This window comes from Schistocerca americana, chromosome 6 (genome assembly GCF_021461395.2).
Source record: "Schistocerca americana isolate TAMUIC-IGC-003095 chromosome 6, iqSchAmer2.1, whole genome shotgun sequence".
Lineage (NCBI taxonomy): Eukaryota > Metazoa > Arthropoda > Insecta > Orthoptera > Acrididae > Schistocerca > Schistocerca americana.
Genome location: NC_060124.1, coordinates 347,534,395 through 347,556,090, shown reverse-complemented (window position 1 = coordinate 347,556,090; position 21,696 = coordinate 347,534,395). Strand labels below are relative to the sequence as shown.

Genomic DNA, 21,696 nt, shown 5'->3' with positions numbered 1-21,696 from the left:
AACCAAGAAGGCTTCCTCTAAGCGACCCATGAATAGGTTGGCATACGAGGGGGCCATCCTGGTACCCATGGCTGTTCCCTTTAATTGTTGGTATGTCTGGCCTTCAAAAGTGCACCCTCCCAACACCACCTACTCCAGTCCTGTAACCCGGAAGGTGTACACGATCAAAGGCAGAGCCACGTGTGAAAGCACCCACGTGATTTACCAACTGACCTGCCTACACTGTGATGCATTCTATGTGGGAGTGACCAGCAACAAACTGTCCATTCGCATGAATGGACACAGGCAGACAGTGTTTGTTGGTAATGAGGATCACCCTGTGGCTAAACATGCCTTGGTGCACAGCCAGCACATCTTGGCACAGTGTTACACCGTCCGGGTTATCTGGATACTTCCCACCAACACCAACCTATCCGAACTCCGGAGATGGGAACTTGCCCTTCAGTATATCCTCTCTTCTCGTCATCCGCCAGGCCTCAATCTCCGCTAATTTCAAGTTGCCGCCACTCGTACCTCACCTGTCTTTCAACAACTTCTTTGCCTCTACACTTCTGCCTCGACTGACATCTCTGCCCAAACTCTTTGTCTTTAAATATGTCTGCTTGTGTCTGTATGTGTGGATGGATATGTGCGTGTGTGCGAGTGTATACCTGTCCTTTTTTCCCCCTAAGGTAAGTCTTTCCGCTCCCGGGATTGGAATGACTCCTTACCCTCTCCCTTAAAACCCACTTCCTTTCGTCTTCCCCTCTCCTTCCCTCTTTCCTGATGAGGCAACAGTTTGTTGCGAAAGCTTGAATTTTGTGTGTATGTTTGTGTTTGTTTGTGTGTCTATCGACCTGCCAGCGCTTTCGTTCGGTAAGTCACCTCATCTTTGATTTTATATATAATTTTTCCCACGTGGAATGTTTCCTTCTATTATATTGATATCATTAATTTGAATCCAACTATTACGTTTGTTATTGTCACTGTTGCATTTCGAAATCTTTTCTGTCGTCTTATTTTCCTCTTTCTGTTTTTCCAGTAGTTTCACTTTGTATTCACCTTCTCCTTTTCACCGTAATCCGCTATACTATTTTATCCCGCCTATATATATATGTAACCCACTTCCAAACCATAACCAAAAATTTTTTTGCCACTTTCAGCACTACCGCCGCTATAATATCCACCGTTTCTAGTTCACAAACAGCTTCTTTCACCTTTTAAACAACCATTTTGGCCAGTTCTAATAACTTTCGCTTTATTTCCATTTCCGTTTTTCCCACATTACTTAAAATTTTTAGCCGCTTCCCACAGGTTTTAACGTCATTATTTCTTCGCCAGACAATTGTTAGCCTCATTTTCATAATCTGCCACCACAATACCACTCCTTTTAATATACTACACGCAGTTTTTTCGAAATTTTCCCGAATTTCTCCGTCCTTTAACGTGCTTTGGCGGCAACACAACCACCTAACCTTTATGCACATCGTTGTCTACCAACCCAAGTCCAACATAGCCCAGCTGTAACCAACACCTTTTCGCCTTTTTTCATTCCAGATCTCCAGTTACTTTCCGGTTCACCTTTATCTCTCCCTATATATTTTTATTTTCATTTTCATTTCACCTCATGTTACACTTTCCACCTTCTAATACCATGCCACCCTCACAACACCCCCACAACGACCCCATTAAGTTTTATTTACATTCCCTCCGCAAACATGCCTTCGCCCTAGCCAGATTACGCTCTCATATTCTATTTTCTCAGGCTTGTCTGACATTTGGCATCACCCCCAAAGGCCTCACACTTAAAGTTCCCATCTCTGGCTGCAACCCTTCCTTCCATCAGTCCCCATACCAGTTCCAAACTGAACAATCCATTGCCCTCACCCACCTAATCCTCCACCTACACATCAACTCAGCCAATGAACACACCCGTCAACTCCTAGCCTTAATAAAAGTCCTTAATCTTTCCTCTCCCACATCCACACCGGCTGTTCAGAGCATCCTCCTACAGGCCAACCGTAAATTAGAACAGCATGCCACCCTCCACCTCAAAAAACTATCCAATCTCCTGGTTTCCCACCTCCGGAAAGGCAACTCGCTCACCCTTCACAACCTTTCCAGCAAACCTCCACCTCCTCTCATTGCACACAAACCCAGTCTCTCCCATCTACTCAATCTCCCACTTCCAGCTCCACTCCCTCCAAAACCTCAAAATTCCGATCAACACAATCTGGAAGCACAACACCCTAATTCAGTAGTTAACCTTTCCTCCAAACCTCTCTCCCAATCTGAAACCTCTGTGCTATCCAAAGGCCTCACCTTCAGCCCCACTCCCAGATTCAACCAAACAGCCCTCGTCAAAGATTTACTGTCCTACACCCGTACTCTCTGCTGGAAGTATCACTTTGCCACGAAGAAAAATGATCCTAATCCTACTCCTAATGATCCGACTTCTCAAGACACCATCCAAATTGAACCCTGCCTGGAACAGTTCCGTCCTCCGTCACAGCGGGACCCACCTCCTCTTCCTCAAAATCACCCTCTCCAAACCTTCCAGGAATTTCTGACTTCCAGCCTTGCATCTCAATCCTTCTTAAAAAACCTTAATCCTACACCCAACATCACCACTGCTGAAGCCCAGGCTATCCGTGATCTGAAGGCTGACCGATCCATCGTCATTCTTCCGGCGGACAAGGGTTCCACAACCGTGGTACTTGATCGTCGGGAGTATGTGGCTGAGGGACTGCGTCAGCTTTCAGACAACACCACATACAAAGTTTGCCAAGGTAACCCCATTCCCGATGTCCAGGCGGAGCTTCAAGGAATCCTCAGAACCTTAGGCCCCCTGCAAAACCTTTCACCTGACTCCATCAACCTCCTGACCCCACCGACACCCCGCACCCCTACCTTCTACCTTCTTCCTAAACTCCACAAACCCAATCATCCCGGCCGCCCCATTGTAGCTGGTTACCAAGCCCCCACAGAACGTATCTCTGCCTACGTAGATCAACACCTTCAACCCATTACATGCAGTCTCCCATCCTTCATCAAAGACACCAACCACTTTCTTGAACGCCTGGAATCCTTACCCAATCTGTTACCCCCGGAAACCATCCTTGTAACCATTGATGCCACGTCCTTATACACAAATATTCCGCACGTCCAGGGCCTCGCTGCGATGGAGCATTTCCTTTCACGCCGATCACCTACCACCCTACCTAAAACCTCTTTCCTCATTACCTTAGCCAGCTTCATCCTGACCCACAACTTCTTCACTTTTGAAGGCCAGACATACCAACAATTAAAGGGAACAGCCATGGGTACCAGGATGGCCCCCTCGTATGCCAACCTATTCATGGGTCGCTTAGAGGAAGCCTTCTTGGTTACCCAAGTCTGCCAACCCAAAGTTTGGTACAGATTTATTGATGACATGATGACATCTTTATGATCTGGACTCACAGTGAAGAAGAACTCCAGAATTTCCTCTCCAACCTCAACTCCTTTGGTTCCATCAGATTCACCTGGTCCTATTCCAAATCCCATGCCACTTTCCTTGACGTTGACCTCCACCTGTCCAATGGCCAACTTCACATGTCCGTCCACATCAAACCCACCAACAAGCAACAGTACCTCCATTATGACAGCTGCCACCCATTCCACATCAAACGGTCCCTTCCCTACAGCCTAGGTCTTCGTGGCAAACGAATCTGCTCCAGTCCGGAATCCCTGAATCAGTACACCCACAACCTGAAAACAGCTTTCGCATCCCGCAACTACCCTCCCGACCTGGTACAGAAGCAAATAACCAGAGCCACTTCCTCGTCCCCTCAAACCCAGAATCCCCCACAGAAGAACCACAAAAGTGCCCCACTTGTGACAGGATACTTTCCGGGACTGGACCAGACTCTGAATGTGGCTCTCCAGCAGGGATACGACTTCCTCAAATCCTGCCCTGAAATGAGATCCATCCTTCATGAAATCCTCCCCACTCCGCCAAGAGTGTCTTTCCGCCGTCCACCTAACCTTCGTAACCTGTTAGTTCATCCCTATGAAATCCCCAAACCACCTTCCCTACCCTCTGGCTCCTATCCTTGTAACCGCCCCCGATGCAAAACCTGTCCCATGCACCCTCCCACCACCACCTACTCCAGTCCTGTAACCCGGAAGGTGTACACGATCAAAGGCAGAGCCACGTGTGAAAGCACCCACGTGATTTACCAACTGACCTGCCTACACTGTGATGCATTCTATGTGGGAATGACCAGCAACAAACTGTCCATTCGCATGAATGGACACAGGCAGACAGTGTTTGTTGGTAATGAGGATCACCCTGTGGCTAAACATGCCTTGGTGCACATCCAGCACATCTTGGCACAGTGTTACACCGTCCGGGTTATCTGGATACTTCCCACCAACACCAACCTATCCGAACTCCGGAGATGGGAACTTGCCCTTCAGTATATCCTCTCTTCTCGTCATCCGCCAGGCCTCAATCTCCGCTAATTTCAAGTTGCCGCCACTCATACCTCACCTGTCTTTCAACAACTTCTTTGCCTCTACACTTCTGCCTCGACTGACATCTCTGCCCAAACTCTTTGTCTTTAAATATGTCTGCTTGTGTCTGTATGTGTGGATGGATATGTGCGTGTGTGCGAGTGTATACCTGTCCTTTTTTCCCCCTAAGGTAAGTCTTTCCGCTCCCGGGATTGGAATGACTCCTTACCCTCTCCCTTAAAACCCACTTCCTTTCGTCTTCCCCTCTCCTTCCCTCTTTCCTGATGAGGCAACAGTTTGTTGCGAAAGCTTGAATTTTGTGTGTATGTTTGTGTTTGTTTGTGTGTCTATCGACCTGCCAGCGCTTTCGTTCGGTAAGTCACCTCATCTTTGATTGAGAGAGAGAGAGAGAGAGAGAGAGAGACACAAATATACAAATATACATATATATAGTCTTTGAAAGCTTAGCTTTTCTTGTAGGTATACTATATATAAATTAATATAAACCATGAACTTTTCCTATTTGTGTGTTCACGCTATTTAACAGTGATGTTGCTATTGGCTGGCTACATCAAGTGTCCTATGCTGTGAATATGTACTATCATCTACTGCCATTTTGTGGCAAAATAATGGGACATGAGCTATACTTGGCTGTTGGAAAGCACATCGCAGTCTCGATTTCAGAGCTTTTGGAACTGACGAGCTGAGTTTGATGGAATTCATTTGTATAGTTTCTTAATACGAAAATATGCAGTGTTACGTGTTGTTGTACACCAAAGATCTTTCCAGAACGTGCTTTTTTGCTGGGTTTCACTCCCTAAAGTGCCGGGAAGTTCTATGCCAGTGTATAAAATCTTTGTTATTCAAAGGATTAACAAGTTTTACAGATACGGAGGAAAGCATACTGTCCGTTAATGGAGAAAGTGTATTTTCGCCCAAGAAAGTGTGTATTTTCACCTGGAAAAATTTGTATTTTCACGCAGGAAAAAGTGTATATTTAACTGGGAAACCTGGGGAAAATCCGTGAATTTTTCTTTTGTCTGTGTATATACCCTGTGTATGGTATTAACTTTTAATTCTGGTTTGCTTGATATGTGTGTGTTTGGTGAGCATGTTGCTGTTTTGCAGAATGGTTGTGGGCAAATTATGATGGTTATTTTAATCGAGGACTGAATATTGTTACTATCACAAGCCAAAAATATTACACAACTCAGCATTTGTGTGTGTGTGTCCTCTGTCAGAAATAATGAAGATATTTATTCAAATAACATGTAACCTTTCTATGTGGAACTGTAATGAAAAATAGAAAAGTTAATTTGTAAAAATGAGGGAAATCTGGGATGCGATACAAATACATGAGGTAACTTGGTGTGCTACTGTGTAAAAGAAGAAATGCATGTCAGAACTAGCTCATGATAGTCAGTCAATTGGTGAATAACTGTGCTTGTTACTGTCAGCAATGTTTTGTTTCTTCACTTTATCAGAAACTTAAGCTTTGAAATTTAAACTGATGCTTGTGCACTAACTAGTCGTTATCAGTGTGCATCACTGTATCCTCTTCTGTTGTTAGTGGTGTTCAAGTGGTAGACGTGCCTTGCTGCTGGGATTGAAATAACTATCTCAAAGTTGATTGCTACTGCATCAATCTGATTGAATGGTGCCTGAATTGATTATATTTGCCACTTCCTTTTCTGTAATTTTATACAGAAATTTTGAATTTTTTTCGGTTACATTCTTAGGTTCATGAAGATTTGCTGAATCTACAGAACTCTGTTGCCCAGCATCAGATGGTAATTGATCAACTGAGTGAAGATGTGCTAAATGCACGTCGTCTTGTAGAGAAGTCACGACCTAATCATCGGGGTCCTCACTCTGACCTTGAACGCTTAGAAGGAGAAGTTGGACGCCTTACAAATCGCTGGGGGAATGTCTGCTCTCAGCTCGTCGACAGGTGAAGCATATATTCTTTTCTTTTCTTTTTTTAAAAAAAATTTTCTACAGCTTGTTTTTTTATTAGTAATACTGATAAATTATTTATTTTAAAATTTGATAAGGCAACATCTTTGTGTGTAGTTTTGGGTTGAATTCCAAATTTAATCAGTGATAATTTAATGATTAGGATTTGGATTTAGAATTTAGTATCCATATACTTCTGTTTGACAGCATTAATAGTGAAATGTAAAAGATCCTCTTAACTTACGAGCAGAGGCCGAAGTTCAGGCATTATCAATTGCACTAATAGACAGTGAAAGGAAATACAGAAAAACCTTTCAGTTCGTCTATTTACTTAGTAGATTGCACTAATCAAACAATCGCGCAATTGGCATATTTATGTTAACATTATGTGGTTGTATTAAATTATTAAAGTAACTTAACAGTTTTAAACAGAATGATAACTGTACTCGACGGAAAGTGAAAATGTTTCTTGAAAGTCTATACATCACAATGCCTTATTGGTTGCACATGATAACCGAATGGTTTTTTAAAATTTTCTAGAGTCGTGTTCTGCCTACTGTCAAATAATACATTTGGAACAAAACTAAAAGATTGAAGTATTATAGAGTATATTTCTACTACAATAGAATTGTCACCATATAGAATTTTTGAAATGTTTCTAAGTTTGTCAAGATCAATATTTTTTTTATAACACCATTTTACACTTTTTTGTCACTAATAAACCCCATTTCTCTGGCACTCTCTCCATTGTTTGCACTGTGACATCAACGATTTTCACTGGCATCGTCAAAGGCTGCTCTGTATCTTGAAACTGGCAGGAAGCGGAACTTGCAGCAATGAAAGTTAAGTCATTTCTTGCTTGTGAAGGTTCGAGGAGTTTATTTGCTGCTATAAATGAAGACGCTTCATCCTCCAGAGCGATGATCCCCTTAGTTACATAAAAAAAAAAAAAGTGAATTGTAGCAAACCTCTGCTGAGTTCCATGTCGACCGTCTTAATATGATTGGTTAAGGGAGCAGAAATATATCTGGTGCAACGTCTGAATCCTTCACGGGGCTTTAACAAAGATCATCTTAATACTGGAAATCAATTTGTTGACATCCTGAAAAAAGCTTCTTATCCCTGCAGATGCCCTGTGAAGACCGTGTGTTAGGAAGTTCATTTGCAGAATTTTTGGAAGTATCACTCTTGAAGTTGTCCCATTCCGTTTCACTGTAGGTGTAATGTCTGAAGTGAAAAGTAATCAATTGTCGTACTGAATTTCATGAAGTTGCAGTGCATTTTTGTGTTTGGTTGTACTGATATGTTGAGAAATGAAATATTAATTTTCTTAGTTCACTGACTGTTCACATATTTTGCACTGAAGTATTTAACCATCAGCAGAAAAAAACTTAAGAACTGAAAGTATTAATGTAACTTGGCAGTTTACTGCATAAAGGAACACTGAATTTCGACGTGTTGCTAGATTGGAGAGCAGCTACGAAGGCGGGTGAGGGCCGTGTTCTGCACAGAGAGAGAGGAAAGATATGTTGCGATGCTGCCAATTTCCTTCAGTCAATTTACGCACTGAGACAGCTGACGGGGAGCTAGTATAAACATCGTTCCGCAGTGAACTTTAAGAACTGCATTCTTAGTAATGAGAATTGTTACGCGCGCACACACACAATCTACCACATAAAATTAATTAATATTGAACTTAATCACAGCATTCCCAATCGTATAAAATATTGAGATAAATAATTTCTGTATATCAAGTTCTATATGGTTGAAGATGACAGACTCTGAAAGTAAAACAGCTGTTTATTGTATAACAGAAAGCAAATGAAAGTCCAGCGATGATGCTGAAACCTCAATGAAACGTCTCAGGTTGATAGCGCAAAAAGAAACAATTGTGTTTTGCTCAAAGCAGATCCCTTTCAAAAGTACAGATTATTTGTAAAGCAAACACAGATGGAAGAGATTCAATTTCAAGGCGATACTCACACCATTTTGTCAGTAATCGTGATGTAGCTTCATTCTTTCTTTAAATACTGTCAGTGTTTAATGTTCCATCATTTGAACAACAAGGATTTGTTTCATTAATCAAATGAATTTTTGCATTGCTTACTTTAGGTACTCACAGTGATAGAATAAATTTAGAGCATTTTCAAGTTTTAATAATTTGTGACCATAAGGATATCAGAAACAATCGTTTAATGTGTTACTAAAAGCTAATTTTCTTTCATTGTGCAACCTTCTACGGCGTTACAATATATGTTCTTAATCGAACAAAATATGTTTTATGAAGAAAACAAATTGAACGAAATATGTTTTATGAAAAAAACAGCATCGTTATGAGGTCAAAGATGAAACTTGAGCTGCTACTAATTTTTTGTGCTTCTCCAGGCACAGTCACACAAAGTCATAAGTAGCAGTAATTGGTACTTACATACTTCACAGCAAGAAATCCACTCCATCGTCTTCGCTGTCTTATGTAGATGAATCAGACTTGGCAAGATTTATGACTAATGGTTCCATAATCATGTCCCTGCCAATTTCTCTCATCATCTGCAATTTTGAATGTATTGTTCTTTTCTGCAATATATGCTTTCATCTGAGCCCATACCAGCTTGATTGGGTTGTAATGGCAATGGTATGGGGGTAATTTAACAATACGGTGTCAATACTGCTTTGCAATTTTGTTTATCTCATAAATTCTGATGCAGGCTTATGTTGATTGACAAGAACCAGCATTTCCGCTCTAGTATGCGACAAGTTAAGAGGTATTCCGTTAGATGACAGCTATACAATAATGTCTGCATTTTTGGAGTTCGTATTTGGGGCTTTGTTCACTTGTACTGAGTGGCTGCTCGCATTGTCCATGACTATAACTGAAGACACAGGAATATGTGGCAATAATTGTTATGTAAACCACCTTTTGAAGATGATATATGTCATTTCAGAGTGGTAATCTTTAGAATTCTTAGCTGTAGATGCCTTAAAAATAAGCTTACCCTGGGGAATAAAGCCAGTATCTGCTGATCTGATATGAGGCACTATAATTCTGTTACCCTTACCCAGAGGAACTTTTAATCCACTGTACCCATCGCTCATTTTCCAGCACATAGCCCTTGCATGGTTCTGAGTAACAAAAGGTTCATCTAAGTAATAAAATTGAGCTGTGCCAACTTCTCTGATCTCCTGCATTGTTCTCAAAAACACAGTCCTTGCAGCTACAATATCGCTTTGTTCCATTAATAATTTCCTACCATCGTTTGTTTTCTGATACCTGAACCTCATGTCTTTCAGTATCATCAACATGGTCCATTTGCTTCTGTTAAAATTTTCAGCTTCTTTCATACGCGAAATTAGTTTCTCTGCTGTTGGATACTCGCCTTCAGCGAACATGCGGAACACTATGCACCGCAAAATCTTTTTCGCAAAATCGTCTAGCTCACCCACTTCTTTTTTGCGGTTGAGCTGCTTCCCTGGTGATTTGAAAACAACTGAACCACAGGCTTAAATAGACGTCTTAGTTTCACTGGATAGTCTCTGAACAGTTCTCAAACCAATACCACAGGCTTCAGCTGTCTGCTCTCGGCATTTGGCAACGGCGTGACCCACACCTGGTGCCGTTGTTGATTCAGTGGAAGATTGTCTCTTAAAGTATTGGCACACAGAACACTGTTCCTCTTGCCTATTTGTGTAACACTTGGTGTGATTGCTTACCATCACTCATAATGAACACTATGAAGACAGTCGGCACTCAGCATCGAACATGAGTGACTGAAATAAACAGTTAGAACTTCTGAACACAGCACGAACCGCACAGATCGAAGGCAAGAATGTCACTGGCGTACTATTGGCTGAGTGTCAAGTGGTACACTTCCACATGCTTCTGCACATCCTACCATCACCCACCTTCGTAGCTGCTCTAGTCACCTTACACAACAATGTTGCAATGAAAAACTGAGAGAGAGAGAGAGAGAGAGAGAGAGAGAGAGAGAGAGAGAGAGAGAGAGAAGAAAATTTAGAACAATAATGAAACAACTCCAGCAATCATTGTTTCTTTTGAAGGAGGTATGTTCCATTAGGAAGCCAAGTAAGCATTAGTGATTATCAAAACCCTTACGTAACCTTACCTTCTTTTTATTGTGATATGTTGTTTTTAATAATAAAAGAACAAATAATAATCAGAAAGAATGAGATTTTCACTCTGCAGCGGAGTGTGCGCTGATATGAAACTTCCTGGCAGATTAAAACTGTGTGCCTGACCGAGCTTCTGTAAAGTTTGGGAGGTAGGAGATGAAGTACTGGCAGAAGTAAAGCTGTGAGTACCGGGCGTGAGTCGTGCTTCGGTAGCTCAGATGGTAGAGCACTTGCCCGCGAAAGGCAAGGTCCCGAGATCGAGTCTCGGTCGGGCACACAGTTTTAATCTGCCAGGAAGTTTAATAATCAGAAAGGCAGAAAAAAGCATTTATATTGGCAATTGGGTATTTATATGAAAAATGCAACAAAAAATTGTTGTATATTAGTCGCAAAGAAATCATGAAGATGTAAATTGTACGTATTCACATTCAAATTGAAGATGAGTAATATATTTAAAAAGGCATTCTGCCAAAATTCCCGTCTCTGCTTATGAGTTTTTATTATAATAATAATCTCCTTTCTGTACTGAACAGAAAAGTAGAAAGGTTAAATAAAGTTGAAAGGAATATAAAGGTGGCAGCTGCAATGAAGATTAGCCAAAGATTGTCAGAAAGAAAATATTGGGTGAGATAAATTGCATATAAGTTGTTCTGTAGGTCTGTGTAGCCAGTAACTTTCCCAATATCATTTTCTTTTTTAACTTACGAAGATTAGAAGTGCATTGATGCAGTGCACAATGGCAATGTGAACGGGTTGCATAGGGAACTAGTGCTCAGGTGAAGGATTCACATGGCAAGGGTTCTGAAGCAGTCATTGAAATTGAGCAGCATGTTCTGCCGCAACGTGAGCAGTTATTCTCTTAGGCACTATTTGGTAATGGCCATTAATTCTGGCAGACAGCTGGTTGATAACCATGCCTATATAAAATGTAGTACAGAAATTGCAACAGAGCTGGTATATGAGACACTTGCTTTCACAGGTGGCCCTGCCTCTGATGGGATAGGACAAGCCTGTGATGGACCTAGAGTAGCTGTGCTGAATGGCTGAATTGAGCAAGTCTTGCACCAGGGCCCTCATAGGTATACGACCACAGTGGCAATGAGCTGGGAGCGGAAGTGACATAAAGCTGGACCAGGATTTTTAGGTTGGGCGGGCAACGAAATACCGCTTTAGGAGGGGTAGGAAAGATCGTGGTTGGTATGTCCCGCATTTGCAAGCACAGTGGTGGGAAGTCAAAGCTTGGGCGATAGACATTTTCAATTGCTCCAGTCCAGGATGATGTCGGGTGATGAGGCGGGTGCTCCTTTACAGCAGTTTCGTTGGAGTGATGAGAGGATTAGGGGCAGGTGTGAAGGCATGGTGTGGGAAATCTGTTTGCGGATTGGGTTTGGACAGTAGTGGCAGTCTGTGCGGCCTTCAGCATACTTTAGATAAGGGAATTCTAGTCACAGCAGATAAACCACCCATGGTTGAGCAGGTTGTATGGAAGTAATATTTTGATGTAGGAGAAATGGCAGTTATCCTCTGCACCTGCTGCCTCTTCTCCCTCCAACTTGCCTAGCTCACACACTTGCGGCCTCTCTCCCAGCCATCAGCTACCCTTCTTCAGCTTTCCCTCCCACTCTTTTTCCCCCTCACCCACCCTACCCGACACAACATGTCACCACAGGCTACTTGCCAAACTGCATTTATTCATCCAGTCCAATGCAGCTTTACTGGTGTGTGTGCGTGGGCGTGAGTGTGAGCAGGGGTGTGTGCTTGTGTGTGTAAATTACTTTTCTGAATAATGATTAGTAGCAATATAGCTGATCACCAAAATCTTTTATCAGAAATAATTTAACAAAAAAAAAATGGGAGCTGCATTAAAAGAACAGGAGATTCAAATTATGGCATTTCAAGAAACAAGAGTGACAGACAATAACATCATAGATATCAGCAGTTATCATCTTTTTTTCAAGTAAAACTGATAAAAGAATACTTAACAAAACACTACATTTGGGAGTTGATTTTAAATTCAATAACAGAGATAAACCCATTAATAATAGATTAATAACATTTTTTCTTAAGTGCTCAAATAAAGCATACATTTTAATTAATACCCATCTGTGAGTCAATGAGGACAACTATAAAAAACCTGAAGAAGTTAATGAAGCTTGGGAAACATTAGAAAGCATCATCTCGAAAATTCTCTCAAACCATGTTAAAATATTAATGGGTGATTTTTATGCTCAATTAGGTAAAGAGAAAAAATATAAGAAAATGGTGAGTGGATTTCCTGCACATAAACGGACAAACCAGAATGGCCAAAGACTTGTTAAAATGTGCAAAAATTTTAACCTTAAAATCATGTCAACACATTTTAAAAAGACCCCTTCTAGACAAAAAACTTGATGAGTATCCAGTACATTTATTGAAGAATTTCAAATTGATCGTGTAGCAGTTTCATACCCTAACTACAAAGAAATTTTAAGTGTGCAAGTTAGGATACCATTATTTAACACAAATAAAAGTAAAACTTCAGCTTCAAAAACTAAAACTCTTCAAAACAAAAAAAAATGTTATCCCAAAATTTGACACTGCTAAAACTCCAACTCTAAGAAGTGAACTTGACAAAAAACAATCCAACAGTTGGCAAAGCCTAGAAGAAAAGTTCATGAAAACAGCACAGAATTTAATTCTGCTTCAAAAAGAATAAAAGCACCCTTGGTGTCACATGGATTGTAAAAAAAGTAGTTCAATGTAGACATGAGGCATTCAAAAATTGAAATAGTAACAAAACTGAAAATACGTACACGATCTTTTTAACTGTATGAAAAGAAACATCAAATTAATCTGACAGGCTAAAAGAAACTACAAAAATGCCCAACTTTTAGAAATCGAAAGAGACTTCCAAAAGAACAGTACAAGAAACTTTTATAAAACATTCAAATCAGGACTAACCAGTCACCGACCTCAAAGTCTTTGCTTCAAAAATGAAAATGTCAGTTGGGCTCTCAACAACCATGAAAATTGCGAAATACTGTCTAATTATTTTGAAAAACTGTTAAACTGTCCAGGGACTGGAGCAGACTGCAAGCAGGGGAAACGAAATTTTTCAGAGCAGTTAAGGGAAAGCAAGAATGGACAGAGTAAAGTATGTAGAGATTAGAAAGGACGTTAAACAAGAAAATATGAGAGAAGAAATTGAAAAAAAGAGATTAAGATGATATGGGCATGTTAAGAGGATGCATGGGCAGAGACTCCCCAAAATTATGGAAGAACTAAAGATGGATGTCAAAAGACCTAGAGGGCGCCCAAGAACACGGTGGAAAATGGGAGTGAGAATATCTGTGGAAAGAAGAGGTGTGACCTGGCTACAAGTGGAGGAAGAAAAGTGGTGGGAGGACCGAGCCAAATGGAGAGGACTCGTCAGCACCCAGATCCTGCAGTAGTTGGAGTGGGATCCATATATAGATAGATTAAACTGTTTAGAACCAGCAAATAAATTCCGATCACAGCAAGCTGCTAATACTAGCTCTAACTCTACAGAATCTGATGTAATTGAAATCACTAAACAAATTAAGAGACTGAAAAACAATATAGCATCCTGAGAAGATAGTATAATTGCAGGACTACTAAAAATCAGCTGTTCCTAACACTATAGAAGAGACCATTTAACTAATAGGACATATCTTCCAAACTGAGAAAATACCTGATGACTTGAAACTGCCCTAATTCATGTGTTGCATAAAAAAGGGAATACAGCTGGTATTGATAATTACCGAGGAATCTCTCTTCTCTTAGTAATATACAAAATTCTCTAGCTGTGTACTTGATCAAGCCCAAGAACAATTGGAACCTAAAATTGGCAAATACCAAGTAGGCTGCAGACCAAACAGATCCTGTCTGGAACAAATTCCTAATTTAAAACTAATCCTTAGGCAACAAAGGATTTCTTGTAACAATATTATATGTAGCTGTGTGGATTTTTTAAAAAGGTTTACCATTCAGTTGATCGTGAATCTGTTTTCCAAATTTTAAAGGAACAAGGACTGGATAGTAAAACTCTAACACTGATTAAGGAATGTTAACTGACACTAACATTAAAGTTAAATTCATGAGAGAAATTTCTGAACCATTTGATATAAAGAGTGGTGTTACACAGGGAGGTGGACTTTCCCCATTACTGTTTCACTTTGTTTTGGAAAAGATAATTACAGAATGGTAAAATCAAAAGTTGAGTCAAAATATAGATCAATCAGTGATAGTAGAGTAGGTTGCCTCATGGCTGCAGATGATCTGGCAACTTTAACTAGGGATATTACGACAGCTCAAAAACAAATTGAAGTTCTTTAAGATGTTGCAGAAAAAGTAGGACTACAAATATCATTTGAAAAAACGGACTATATGACATGCAACAAACAAGCACCAATTTTTTGAACACGAAATATGGAAAAATAAAGAGTTTCTCAGTTTAAATACTTGGTGGACATCATACAAGAAAATAGTCTGGAAAAAGCTGCAAATTAAGTCCGCTGTCAAAAAATTGCAACTGCTTTCAGATTAACACAAAATATTTATAGTAAAAAATCACTTTGTAAATTCAGAATACTTAAGCAACAAAACAGCACTGTAATCAAACCTGAATGTCTGAAATTCGAAAGAAAGAAAAATTATTAGGAAAATATTAGGCCTGAAAATTACTAATGGAGAAACGTGTAGGCTGAGAAGTAGTAAGGAAATAGAAGAATATGCAGACATACATGGTGAAATGAGTAAACAAAGACTTAAATTTTACGGGCACATTAAAAGAATGGCACCCACTAGGTTGACAAAACAAATAGTAGAATTTTACAAAAACAGAAGTAAGGCCAAAACTGAGCCATTTAAATGGATCACTGCAATTAAGGAGGATCTTAAAGTAGCTGGTATAACTCAGGCAGACGTTACGGATACAAAAACATTCAGGTAAAAGATATTTAATCGGAAAATTTGGCAGAGGGAAATTAGAAAATGGACTGGAGCACTGTAGTCTGATGAAACAGAGACTTTGTTTTAAAAGGATGAAACAAATTTGGACACAAAGGAAGGCCAACCATCAAAAGCAACATTCATGGATTGTACCTTCTGTGGTCCTATTGGGCCCATACGTGAATAATAATTGTAGTTAACAAAAACCAACACACAAGTTAGTTCCAGTCAGTTTATAATTTCATGTGAGTAAGTTTTTGTAAACTGTCTAAAGAGTTCATTCCCATCACATCAGTGTATTCTACTGAATGAAGAGTATTGTAGCATTAGACAAGGGACTTTATCAGCATAATGTTAATGCTTGTCTGTGTTTGCCTTGGTTTTTCAGATTGCGCAGCTGCGAAGCTGCTTATGGATTGCTGCAGACATACAGCAACTCGTATGAGAAAGAGGTTGCGTGGGTGGATGAGAGCTATGGAAAACTAAGTGGTCTTGCTCCAATTGAAGACCGTGCGAAGGAGCAGTTGGAACCAACACGAGTAAGAACTTCATTTGTGTATTTATGAAACTGTTTCTCTGTAGAAATGTTTCTGTGTCTTTTGTAACTGATGTTCATTGTTTTATCCCTGAACATTTCTGTCTCTGTCTAACATTGTGTTCAGCTCATGGCACAAATGCAGTGGCATAAACTGCAAATGAAAGTACTCAGTCTAAAATCCATAGATATAAAGACACAGTTGTACAAAGAACAATACACAATGATACGTTGCCAATGTTGAAGACTTTCTCTCACACATCGCCCATTCTTCCTCCTACCCTTTTCCCATCTCCCTTATGTGTTCATGTTTATAACAATGAAAACCATCATTTTTTGACGATATAATTTAACTAGATGGATAAAAATATCTACTCACCAAGCTTTAGTGGAATACACATATAAAAGGAGGTTATAATTAAGCAAGCTTTCAGACCAAGTGGCTTCTTTTTCTGGCAGAAGAATTGAAGAGCAAGGAAGAGGTCTGAAAGAACAGAACTGGAGAGATCTAGGAAAAGGGGTAGATTTTGGAAAAGTCACCCCAAGCCGTGGGTCAGGGGAGGTTTACTAGACAGGATGTGAAGGAAAGACTAATTATTGGGGACTGGATGAGATATGAAAACCTGAGAGCTTCAAGGTGGAAGAAAGGGTAATATGCAATACAGAGGTTACTGCTAAAACAACATGCATGAGTTAATAGGATTGAAAAGCAAAGTGCATTGTACGTAACAGAGGTAGGAGGGGGACAGCGAAAAATACACTGGTAAGAAAATGAAAGATGTAGAAGTAAAGAAATGTTGAGATAGACGAAATTATCATAAATTAAGCCAGTTGGGTGGTGGGAACCAAGGACAGATTGTAGCGCTAGTTCTGCCCTGCGGAGTTCTGAGAAACTGGTGTCTGGGGGAAGAATACAGATGGCGCATGTGGTGAAGTGGCCTCTGAGGACATGACTGTCATGTTGTAGAACATGCTCTACAACAGGATATTGTGTGTTGGCAGAGTACACCCTCTGCCTAAGCCCATTCATCCTAACTGATAATCTGTTGGTAGTCGTGCCAATGTAAAATGGTGAACAGTGTTTACATAACAGCTTGTATAAGACGTGTCATTTCATAGGTGACTCTCCTTTTGATAGTGTATGTTTTGCCAGTTACGGTGCTGGCATAGGTGGTAGTAGGAGGATGCATAGTGCAAGTCTTGTAGTGGGGACGGTCACAGGGGTAGGAGCCATAATGTAGGGAGACGGGTGCAGGAGCAGCGTAGGATCTGACAAAGATATTGCGAAGATTGAAAAGCTACTCTTGGTGTGAGAGCAAAATCTCAGAAAGAATGAATCTCATTTCAGGGCATGATTTTAAAAGGAAGTCACAGCCTTGTCGAAGTAGCTGATTACTAAATTTCAGACCAAGATAATACTGAGTGACAGGTGATGTGCTCTGAAGTTGTTTTTTGGAGGGATCAGCAGTATGAGGACTGGATACGGTGGCCTTGGAAATCTGCTTTTGAACTAGGATGGTGGAGTAATTATGCTCAGTATTGGCTGAGGTGTGGATGATGGTGTATTCATGGAAGAGTTGGGATCCAAACAAATGTGTTTGCATTGAATGCCAAGACTTTATTCATGTTTATCATTTTTCTTTGTTGTTTGGAAGGGAAAAAGTGACAAGAGAGAACATACATTGAGAAGCAATTCACCACACATTGTCTTATTTGATGAGCAGCATGTTCAGCTACTTGGCATCTGCCACTCTGCCTGAATCTGGTGATAGGTCAGAAAAAAAAGTACTAAGACTCCACTAATCAAGCCATTATCCTTTTCTTCAGCTCAAGTGCTGTGACTTGGAACAAAGGTTTTACAGTGAGTCCTTTTGCTTCCACATTCTATGGACAATATCCACAACTCGCCCTCAACATGTACACACATGTGACAGTTGCTGACATAAAATTCTGATGCCATTTCAGCTAGCATGATGGTTTGATTGATTGGGGTGGATGCTTCTGATGCCATTTGTAAGTCACACATAGATGTGATATCATTAAATACTGTAAATATATTTGTGTGTGTGTGTGTGTGTGTGTGTGTGTGTGTGTTGGAGGGGGGAGGGGGGGGGGTTGTAGTGGAATTTTTTTTTTTTACAGCTTCCAAGTTAGTATGTGTCATCCTTCTAGTTTGTAGCACTGTGCACTTTCTGAACTGAAAGATGAACATGAACTTTCTACACTCCTGGAAATGGAAAAAAGAACACATTGACATCGGTGTGTCAGACCCACCATACTTGCTCAGGACACTGCGAGAGGGCTGTACAAGCAATGATCACACGCACGGCACAGCGGACACACCAGGAACCGCGGTGTTGGCCGTCGAATGGCGCTAGCTGCGCAGCATTTGTGCACCGCCGCCGTCAGTGTCAGCCAGTTTGCCATGGCATACGGAGCTCCATCGCAGTCTTTAACACTGGTAGCATGCCGCGACAGCGTGGACGTGAACCGTATGTGCAGTTGACGGACTTTGAGCGAGGGCGTATAGTGGGCATGCGGGAGGCCGGGTGGACGTACCGCCGAATTGCTCAACACGTGGGGCGTGAGGTCTCCACAGTACATCGATGTTGTCGCCAGTGGTCGGCGGAAGGTGCACGTGCCCGTCGACCTGGGACCGGACCGCAGCGACGCACGGATGCACGCCAAGACCGTAGGATCCTACGCAGTGCCGTAGGGGACCGCGCCGCCACTTCCCAGCAAATTAGGGACACTGTTGCTCCTGGGGTATCGGCGAGGACCATTCGCAACCGTCTCCATGAAGCTGGGCTACGGTCCCGCACACCGTTAGGCCGTCTTCCGCTCACGCCCCAACATCGTGCAGCCCGCCTCCAGTGGTGTCGCGACAGGCGTGAATGGAGGGACGAATGGAGACGTGTCGTCTTCAGCGATGAGAGTCGCTTCTGCCTTGGTGCCAATGATGGTCGTATGCGTGTTTGGCGCCGTGCAGGTGAGCGCCACAATCAGGACTGCATACGACCGAGGCACACAGGGCCAACACCCGGCATCATGGTGTGGGGAGCGATCTCCTACACTGGCCGTACACCACTGGTGATCGTCGAGGGGACACTGAATAGTGCACGGTACATCCAAACCGTCATCGAACCCATCATTCTACCATTCCTAGACCGGCAAGGGAACTTGCTGTTCCAACAGGACCATGCGCGTCCGCATGTATCCCGTGCCACCCAACGTGCTCTAGAAGGTGTAAGTCAACTACCCTGGCCAGCAAGATCTCCGGATCTGTCCCCCATTGAGCATGTTTGGGACTGGATGAAGCGTCGTCTCACGCGGTCTGCACGTCCAGCATGAACGCTGGTCCAACTGAGGCGCCAGGTGGAAATGGCATGGCAAGCCGTTCCACAGGACTACATCCAGCATCTCTATGATCATCTCCATGGGAGAATAGCAGCCTGCATTGCTGCGAAAGTTGGATATACACTGTACTAGTGCCGACATTGTGCATGCTCTGTTGCCTGTGTCTATGTGCCTGTGGTTCTGTCAGTGTGATCATGTGATGTATCTGACCCCAGGAATGTGTCAATAAAGTTTCCCCTTCCTGGGACAATGAATTCACGGTGTTCTTATTTCAATTTCCAGGAGTGTATAAGCAGCCCCACCTGTTTTCACTGAAACTCATAACAATATTCTGAAAAGCATAGATTGGTACTCTCTGTATGGAGGAGACATTGAGTCGCAGCCAGGCATAACAAAAAGAACTGTCGAATTGTTTTTGTGCGTAATGGTTCCACACATTGTGACTATTTGATTATGCATTTTTTTGCCTCTAATATCACATAAAATTAACAAGTCAGCTTATTTACATGCCTTTTTTCTCTTGCTGACAGGTATCTAGTTAGTAAAAATTTCATTCCATTTAATTAATCTTACTATATTAATGAAGTATTAAATTGAGTTAGTAAGAGTGGTACTGAGTAAAGTTTGAATGTGTAAAGCTTTGCTTGAGATGAAACATTTTGGTATCTAGTTCCAAAGAGCTGCAGCATAACAAGAACAGGTTGTTTCCTCTTGAATAAGTCTAGAAAACAGTCTAAAAATGGAGACTACCCAGCTATGATCAGAGAGGCATATACCGGACACATTTGCGTTAAGGTTCCTTATCTTTATTTTCATTGCTTGATTGACTGTTGAAAAAATAATGGATTGTGATTTTAGAAATGTAGCGGTTAACACTCACTTGAGAGTTCCATTTATTTATGACATGAACATATTCATATCATTTGGTGAAACAATTTGTATCAGAATTATAAGGGATACTTGCTTCGGGAAATAAAGCAGTTTTTTTTCTCCTAGTCAAAACTTTTCGAAAGGTATTTCTCATACTGCAAAGCTGCTATTAGCTCTTTCACTACTTCGAGTAAAATTATGAGATAAATAAAGAAATAATTTGTACTATTATCTACAGAAATTAAATTTTTTAATTTCATTAATTGTTTTTCCATTTGTCACAGGTGCTGTACAACAATGTATTGGAGAAAGCACCAGCAATTGAGCAGGTCAATGTTGTTGGTGGGCGATTTATCCGGGAAGCGAAGGTGAGTTTTATGGCGCAACACAGGTAATTGGCTAGGTTTTATATTAGGTTTTCAGATTACTAGCGATGTAGAAAATGCAACATGTGGCATCAAAACACCAGGCAGCTGTTAGAGACTGTAGTTATAATTCTACAAGGTTTTGAGTCCACCTTCATGTTTTGAATGTGTGTGGTGTGAGTGGATTTACTATTTGTAAATAGTAATTGTACATACTATAACCTATACAGATATCTAATGCCATATACCTACTGACACTCTGTTACATGCCTTTAGAACTTAACTTCAAAAACATTTTTGTGGGTAGTAGTAACATTCTGTTAATATTCTCAAACATAACCTCATTATTATGATTACTCTTAGGGAAACACAACACCTATGTTGTTGCTTTGCCTGTCAGTTAATTGATATATGGTGTAATAGTGGGTGAGCTAAAATAATGTTAAATGCGTATTTGAAGATAATGCTAATCTATCAGGCACAATATTTATCATCATGTTAACCTTTCTTTCTTGTACATCAGTTCAGTTCATGTGGAGTCTAAATGTTCAGTATTCTAAATCACCACTTTTTAATTTATTTTTGATCATATTAGTCAGATATCATCTTCCAAATGATTTATAAAATTACAAAGACACAGAATGGCTGGCCTTTATGCACCCCCATGAGGTGAAATTCCAGTACTGCTGATAAAAACATACGCAAATTAAAAACAAAAAACTATGAAATATGTCTGCTGACAGTACTGGAATTTGGTTTCTCCAAGATAAGTAGTGGCAAGCCGATCTAGTTATTGATGATCTGTCTTTTTGCAATTTATAAAAATGGTATTTCACATTTTTAGACCAATGTATTATTCAGTTACATCAAAATGCTGACACTGTTCTGGAAACGCCACAGATTCTCATTAGTGTCGTGCAGTACACTGATACTGTTGGCATGATCAGATTGTTTACAAGTGATTTGCATTTTTCCCCTTTCATTGTGTTTGCCCTTTGATTATATCTATAGGAGAGTGAAGTATAAGTGGTGACAGATGTTTCCACTATGCTGCACTCT

The 21,696-nt window shown here is 40.9% G+C and overlaps 1 protein-coding gene across 1 annotated transcript in view; it reads left to right on the top strand.

Moving 5' to 3' along the window:
• The window catches only part of LOC124619729, a 503,325-nt gene that overhangs the window by 271,229 nt on the left and 210,400 nt on the right, over positions 1-21,696 (top strand). Inside the window, exons 24-26 of the mRNA XM_047146296.1 lie at positions 6,216-6,427; positions 15,899-16,049; positions 20,557-20,640. Coding sequence (XP_047002252.1) covers positions 6,216-6,427; positions 15,899-16,049; positions 20,557-20,640 — 447 coding nt within the window. The remainder of the gene's footprint in view (positions 1-6,215; positions 6,428-15,898; positions 16,050-20,556; positions 20,641-21,696) is intronic.